Source organism: Cnephaeus nilssonii (assembly GCF_951640355.1).
Source record: "Cnephaeus nilssonii genome assembly, chromosome: 20".
Lineage (NCBI taxonomy): Eukaryota > Metazoa > Chordata > Mammalia > Chiroptera > Vespertilionidae > Cnephaeus > Cnephaeus nilssonii.
Genome location: NC_137091.1, coordinates 48,685,203 through 48,693,491, shown reverse-complemented (window position 1 = coordinate 48,693,491; position 8,289 = coordinate 48,685,203). Strand labels below are relative to the sequence as shown.

Below are 8,289 nucleotides of genomic sequence, written 5' to 3'. Positions count from 1 at the left end.
TGGCGGCTGCATCTGGTTGGGGGCCGTCCCGCACGTGAGGCAGGAAGATGTTGGCTGCAAAGAAGACGAAAAAGTCGTTGGAGCCGATCAACTCTAGGCTCCAGCTGGTTATGAAGAGTGGAAAGTACGTGCTGGGGTACAAGCAGACGCTGAAGATGATCCGACCAGGCAAAGCGAAGCTGGTCATCCTGGCCGACCACTGCCCAGCCTTGGGGAAATCTGAAATAGAGGACTATGCCATGTTGGCCAAGACGGGTGTCCATCACTACAGTGGCAATAATACTGAATTGGGCACAGCGTGTGGGAAATACCGCAGGGTATGCCCCCTGGCTACCATTGACCCAGGTGATTCTGATATCATTAGAAGCATGCCAGAACGGGCCGGTGAAAAGTAAATCATGGAAGATGTTTCTTTAATAAAATTGGCCAGGGCTTGGTTTAAAAAACAGCAAAAAAATAAAAGGAAAAAATAAAAGCGTGACCTTGGAGCACGAAGCCCCAAACACAGGGTCCCCCCTTCTGAGCGGGAGGTCCCATGTGCAGCGGGTGGGGGTGTCCAGGGACCTGGGGTGTTGGCACCCACTTCACCCAGAAGCTCCAGGAATCGCACCTCTGGGGGAGCATCCTCTCCTCACCAGTCCCGGGTTGGCAAGGTCACGTCGGGGAGCAGCAACGCGGGGGTGGAGTATCTCTCTGTTCCTCCTGCCGCGGAAGTCCTTCTCTCCGAAACGTGGGGGCTCCCGGGACCATCTGGCTCACCATGTGGAGGAAGCGGTCTTTCCTGAGAAACACGGAGATGACTCAGGCAGCATCCGGGAAGCGAGACCGGGGACAGCGCTGACAGCTTTTTTTTTTTGGATTTTTTGGATTTTTTTTTCTTGCTTCTAATTGCTTCCAAAACTCAGCCTCCCTTCCCTCCTTGCAGCTTTCTTGAGCCATCATTCCTGGCACCAGCTGGTCTGAGAAGGGATTTTGGTTCTTATCACGTCTCTGATGACTAAAATCGATGACTCCGGCCTGGCCATCGTGGCTCCGCGGTAGAGCGTCAATCTACGAACCAGGACAGTGGTCGGCAAACTGCGGCTCGCGAGCCACATGCGGCTCTTTGGCCCCTTGAGTTTTTAGCAAAGGCCAGCTTAGGAGTACCCCAATTAAGTTAATAACAATGTACCTACCTATATAGTTTAAGTTTAAAAATTTGGCTCTCAAAAGAAATTTCAATCGTTGTGCTGTTGATACTTGGCTCTGTTGACTAATGCGTTTGCCGACCACTGAACCAGGAGGTCACTGTTCCATTCCCGGTCAGGGCACATGCCTGGGTTGTGGGCTTGATCCCCAGTGTGGGGCGTGCAGGAGGCAGCCGACCCATGATTCTCTCTCCTCATGGATGTTTCTATCTCTCTCTCCCTCTCCTTTCCTCTTGAAATGAATAAAAGTATATATTCAAAAAATAAAATAGATGACTCTAATAGAAATCATGTATGGACATCCAGCCTCATATTCATCCTCCTTAAATCAGGATGCTAAGTCTTTGACTTTTTTTTTTTTAAACCTCACCCGAGGATATTTTCCCATTGATTGATTTTTAGAAAGAGTAAAAGAGAGGGAAAGAGAGAAAAATTGATGTGAGAGAAACACATCGATTGGTTACCTCCTGCCTGTAACCAGACCAGGGCCCAGGGTGGGAAGGAGCCTGCAACCGAGGTACATGCCCTTGACCAGAATCGAACCTGGGACCCTTGGGTCCGAAGGCCAACGCTCTATCCACTGAGCAAAACCGACTAGGGCCGTGGTCGGCAAACTCATTAGTCAACAGAGCCAAATATCCACAGCACAACGACTGAAATTTCTATTGAGAGCCAAATTTTTTAAACTTAAACTTCTTCTAACGCCACTTCTTCAAAATAGACTCGCCCAGGCCGTGGTATTTTGTGGAAGAGCCACACTCAAGGGGCCAAAGAGCCGCATGTGGCTCGCGAGCCGCAGTTTGCCGACCACTGGACTAGGGCAAGTCTTTGCTTTTAACACAGCAATTCCTGACGGTTTACTTTCTGAAATCACGAACACAGTAGCAAGCGGAGTCCAGGTTTGTTTTCTTTCCACACGGGGCATGGCGAGAAGAGGCCAGGAACCAGGGGAAGAGAGAGTGCTTGGTTTTTAGACGGTGTTGGATGTAAGTCCCGTGTTATGTGAACTTGGAAAGGTTTCTTTAAATCTCTGGAACTCCATGTCCTCGTGGTAGACAGACAGTAGCTAATAGTGTGGGAGGCAGCTAGACAGACGTGAGCAGAGCAAGGACGGTGGGCCAGGTGCAGAAGGTCACCTGGGTGGAAGGCCCCGGATGCCTAGCGACGGACAAGTGTAGGGTGGTGATAGGTCTGATCAAGCAATGGAATCGATACCCCCTCCCCTGGGAAACTGACCTGTAGATGATTTCACAACCGCCATCCCCTTTCGCTTAGACCACATTCCATTTGCTAAGACCAGTAACTTTCCCCTCCGGACTTGCCCAGGATCCGGATCCGCCCAGAGAATTCCCCGCTGAAAAGGCCCACCTAGAGTCCTTTAAAACCTCCGACTTTGGGGGCTCAGCCCCTCTGGTTTCCAGATGACCTAATCCTATACAATAAAAGCCTACTATGCTAAGTGTCCAGTTGTCCATTCAACCAATCAAAGTGTAATATGTTAATGATATGCTAAGGCCCCTCAACCACTCGCTATGACGTGCACTGACCACCAGGGGGCAGATGCTCCAACCAGTAGGTTAGCTTATTGTTGGGGTCTGGCCGATCAGGACTGAGCAAGCTGGTCTGGACACGCCCTGGAGCCCTCCTCGGTCTCTCCCCAGCCCCAATTGTGTCCCTCAGCCTGGCCTGGGCCCTCTCACAATCCAGGACCCCTCGGAGGATGTTGGAGAGCCAATTTCAACCCGATCCTGCAGGCCAGGCCGAGGGACCCCACTGGTGCACGAATTTGTGCACCAGGCCTCTAGTAAATGTACAATTCTTTACCACTTTCGGCCTCAGGCATACCTCCTTCGGTGACCCTAACTGGTGGAACCTCACCCCCAGGGTGACCTTCCCTCCCCTAGCATATGGCTGCTCCAGTGGTGTGGGCCCCTGACCTTTCCTTTGTAGAGACAACATCTAGGCCTCCATTGTGTTTCAGCTCCAAGACAGGAAAAGCAGCAAAACCAGACAAGCAACACCACCAGGGCTGACGTCAGGACCAGCTGCCCTGGATTAGCACCCCTGCCTGGCGCCAACCAGTCAATCAGTGGGGACCCCGACCCTGCGAGGACACACCTGGAAAGCTGCTGGGACCTCCCCTAGAATCTCCGCCCTTAGCACCCTTCGGAGGACCCAGCACGCACCACCCCCTCCCCCCCATCCCCCCTCCCCTTCCCCCTCTCCCCCCCCCCCCCCCCGCACCTCACCTTTACCTTCCTCACTGCTAAGCTTCCTTTGCCTCTGTACCTTGTTTCCTCAGCCCATTTCTTCTAGGAAGTACTTCTTCTACCTCTGCGGTTCTCCAAATCAATGTTCTCTTCTCCTTTGAGTCTCGGCTCTGATTCTTTCCCAGCCAGAACTCAAGCACCGAGGTGGCTGAACCCAGGTCTGGTCTGACCCCACCCCAGGCTCGGAGTCTCCATTGGTTGATTGGCCGGCACCAGGGCGGGAGGTCATTACCTAATGCAGCTGGTCCCGAGGGCAGCGTGGCATCGGCTGTCTGGTTTTGCTGCTTTCCCGGGCCTGGCGCTGGCCACACCTGGTGCCCTTCCCAGCACCGCCAACAACAGGGTTGCTGTGAGCAGCAGGACCAACTGTCCCGGGATTCCCAGCAGAGGGGAACGAGGAGTTTCCCGGGACATGGACATGTCAGGGCTAAACCCGAGCCGGTTCCAGGCCCCTGGGAATGAGCTGGTCACCCCGGTTGTAAGCATTTTCAGTGGTCGGCAAACTCATGAGTCAACAGAGCCAAATATCAACAGTACGACGATTGAAATTTCTTTTGAGAGCCAGATTGTTTAAACTTAAACTTCTTCTAACGCCACTTCTTCAAGATAGACTCGCCCAGGCCGTGGTATTTTGTGGAAGAGCCACACTCCAGGGGCCAAAGAGCCGCAGTTTGCTGACCACGGTCCATTGTAAAGATGTAGATAGGATCATTAAAGGGGATCGGAAAACCAGTTTCCTCTTCCCCCACCCCCATGGTCGGCAAACTGCGGCTCGAGAGCCACGTGCGGCTCTTTGGCCCCTTGAGTTTTTAGCAAAGGCCAGCTTAGGAGTACCCCAATTAAGTTAATAACAAGGTACCTACCTATATAGATTAAGTTTAAAAAACTTGGCTCTCAAAAGAAATTTCAATCGTTGAGCTGTTGATACTTGGCTCTGTTGACTAATGAGTTTGCCCACCACTAGGCTACCCCATCAGACCCACCCCACAGGTTTCCTTCTCTACCTGAGCCCCTGGGGACACCTAAGCCAAATCCCGAGTCCCTGAGGTGTAATGACCTACCAGCACTGTGGATTTCCTTTAGTCACAGCCCAGTCACTGAACTGCTTTTGGCTGGCAGCGAGGGGCTGGGTCAGCTTTGTCTCCATCTCCCCGCCGGGAGCCGCCCCGTTTCCGCCCCTGCGACCGGTTCTCCAGCCTGAAAATGCATGTCCCAGCCTTGGTCACCCAGGACCAAGGCTTCATTGGGCATCCGGAGGTGCAGTTCCGGCTTCTCCCTGCAGGGCTCACCTGCCGCCGCCAGGTGGCGCTCGTTGAAAGGCTGTAACAGCTGATTCATTCAACCACATTCTCTCTCTCTCTCTCTCTCTCTCTCTCTCTCTCTCTCTCTCTCTCTCTCTCTCTCTCCCTCTCTCTCTCTCTCTCTCTCTCCTCTTTCTCCCACAGTCCCTCCTCTCCTCTCTCTCCAACCTGTCCTTGAATGTCTTCACCGTTAGCCACAATATTGTTTTTTCTTCCCCACAATACTTAATGTTTTTATTAAATCTATTGGGACACAATCCTTTTTTAAAAAATACTTTTTATTGGTTTCAGAGAGGAAGGGAGAAAGAGAGAGAGAGAAACATCAATGATGAGAGAGAATCATTGATCAGCTGCCTCCTGCACGCCCCACACTGGGGATCGAGCCCACGACCCAAGCATGTGCTCTTGACCAGAATCGAACCATGACCTCCTGGTTCCTAGGTGGACGCTCAACCACTGAGCCACGCCGGCCGGGCTGGGACACAATCGTGATCCCTTAAGCTGTTTCAAGCACGAGCCAGACCCCGCGCTTCTCGGGGCCCTGCACCTCACCCCGTATTAGGTATGACCAGTCCCTTAGGGCTTTCCCCGCCCTTGGAGCTGGAGGTGAGAACCGGGCATCCTGGCCACACTCCCACGTTGATGAATCCGAGTGTAGAGTAGGTGGGTCTTCAGGGCACTGTTTTGAAATTATGTTCCAAAAAGTTTGAAAATGTATATGAAAAGGGTGGGAGGATAGATTTCAAGCATCTTTTATTTTAGTACAAATTGGCAGCTACAAAATAGTCATGGGGATGCAAAGTACAGCTCAGGGAACACAGTCAATAATTTATATATATAAAAGCCTAAGCGACCATCGCAACCGAACCGACGACCGAACAGGCTGTGTGGGCAACCAGGCTGGCAGGGGGGTTAGTGAGGGGCGACCAAACGACCAAGCAGCAGGCTTCGTGGGGCGACCAGGCCTGCGGGGGGGGGGGGGGGGGGGCGGGCCGTTGGGGGTGACCAGGCCAGCAGGAAGGGGGCAGTGAGGGGAGACCAGGCCAGCAGAGGGGGGCAGTGAGGGGTGACTAGACTGGTGGGCATCCCTCCAAGGGCTCCCAGACTGTGAGAGGGTGCAGGCTGGGCTAAGGGACCCCCCCACCAGTGCATGAATTTCATGCACTGGGCCTCTAGTAATGCTATAATATTTATATCATAGAATATGTGATAATATCAATATAATACAATAGATGGTAATATCTATGCAATATAATGTTATAATACTTAGGTAACATGTGTTGGAGTATAATATATAAATTTATGTTACGTGTTATATTATAAATATTATAACCTTTATTTAGTACAATGTTATATTGCATAAGTATGAAGTGACATGTCTGCAATATTATGAATGGTGAATATTTACATAATGATAGGATAGTGATATAATATCTTAGATAAAATTATAATATATAATGATATATTATAATTTCATATAATAATATAATTGTATTTATACTTTATAATTAAATATGGAAATGTTTATGAAAATATAATAATATTCATAATATTAATATGAGAATTCATTGACTATAATATAATTATATACTATATATAATGCTGGTATAATAGTATATATTATATATAATGTAATATAATTTATAATTAAATATAAACATTTAAGAGAATTGAACTCAGAATATGAATGTGATAACATATTACATAGATGTTATCACCTATTATATTACATTATATTTGTAAACAAGCACATATTCCGTATTTTAACTATTTTTCTTTTTTTAAAATATATTTTTTATTGATTTCAAAGAGGAAGGGAGAGGGAGAGATAGAAACATCCATGATGAGAGAGAATCATGGATCGGCTGCCTCCTGCATGTCCTCCACTGGGGATCAAGCCCACAACCCAGGCATGTGCCCTTGACTGGAATTGAACCAGGGACCCTTCAGTCTGTAGACCAGTGCTCTATCCACTGAGCCAAACCGGCCAGGGCTTTTTAAACTATTTTTCAATGTTTAGAGATGTTGCCTTCGGGAGGTAAGAGATGCGCTTCAGCGCTTCCTGTCTGGTGCAAGAATTCCAGCTGTGATTTCTGAGTTGAAATCCCCTCCCTGGTCCCCCGGGGAGGAGGCGGACTTTGGGCCTGAGGGAATCCAACACCTGACCCCCCTCTTCTCTCCCGGGGACTGCTGGTGCCGGCCTTATTCCGGCTCCTGCACATTCTGTTCGCACCCAGTGTGTTCCCTGAGGCGACAGACGCTCCCCACCTCTCCCCGCTTGCTTCCTCCCAGCGTTCGCTTTCTCAACGTATTCCCACCAGCAGTCTCCTCAAGGCTCGCTGGGCTTTTCTGTCCCGCGCCTCACAACTCTGGCAGCCCCTCCTGCGCCCCAATCCTAAAGCCGTGTCCACACTGTTTTTAATCCTCACCTGAGGATATTTTTCCCATTGATCTTTGAGAGAGAGACAGACAGACAGACAGAGACAGAGAGAGAGAGAGAGAGACAAAGAGAGAGAGAGAGACAGAGAGAGAGAGAGAGAGAAGCACGGATGTGAGAGAGACACAGCCATTGGTTGCCTCCTGCCCGTGCCCCGACCAGGGCAGGGATTGAACCTGCAACCCAGGTATGTGCCCTTGACCAGGAATCGAACCCATGGCCCTTTGATTGCGGGCTGACGCTCTAACCACTGAGCAACATCACCCAGGGCGTGTCCACGTGGCTTAGCTACTTGTTACGGTAGCATCCCATTTCTGGGAACTACAATCTGTGTTCGTCTAGTTCCGTGGTCCGCAAACTACGGCTCGCGAGCCACATGCGGCTCTTTGGCCCCTGGAGGGTGGCTCTTCCACAAAACACCACGGCCTGGGCGAGTCTATTTGGAAGAAGTGGCGTTAGAAGTTTAAGTTTAAAAAATTTGGCTCTCCAAAGAAATTTCAATCGTTGTCCTGTTGGTATTTGGCTCTGTTGACTAATGAGTTTGCCGACCACTGGGTTAGAGCATCGTCCAGATACACGAAAGTTGAGGGTTCAATCCCTGGTCAAGGCACACACAGGAATCAACCAATGCCCTGGCTGGTTTGGCTCAGTGAATAGAGCATCAGCCTGCGGACTGAAGGGTCCCGGGTTCTATTCCAGTCAAGGGCACATGCCAGAGTTGTGGACTCGGTCCCCAGGAGGGAGCGTGCAGGAAGCAGCCGATCAATGATTCTCTTTCATCATCGATGTTTCAATCTCTCTCTCCCTTTCCTTTCCTCTCTGAAATAAAAAAAAAAAAAAAAAAAAAATTTTTAAATCAACCAATGAATGCATAAATAAGTGGAACAAATCTCTCTCTCTTTCTCTTTCTCTCCCTTCCTCTCTCTAAAGTCAATAAATAAAAAATTTAAAAATAAACAGCCTAACTGGCATGGCTCAGTGGTTGAGCATCGACCTATGAACCAGGAGGTCACAGTTCAATTCCTGGTCAGGGCACATGCCCAGGTTTTGGGCTCCATCCCCAGTGGGGGGCGTGCAGGAGGCAGCCGATCCAT

At 50.0% G+C, this 8,289-nt stretch overlaps 1 protein-coding gene across 1 annotated transcript; it reads left to right on the top strand.

Annotated features, from left to right (window-relative positions):
* On the top strand, positions 1-395 carry LOC307115951 (large ribosomal subunit protein eL30-like; the record flags this gene model as incomplete). The annotated part of the gene is made up of 1 exon (XM_079799524.1): positions 1-395. Exon 1 carries the CDS (start codon positions 48-50, stop codon positions 393-395), a length of 348 nt encoding a protein of 115 aa, XP_079655650.1. The 5' UTR covers positions 1-47.
* Positions 396-8,289: the final 7,894 nt, after the last annotated feature.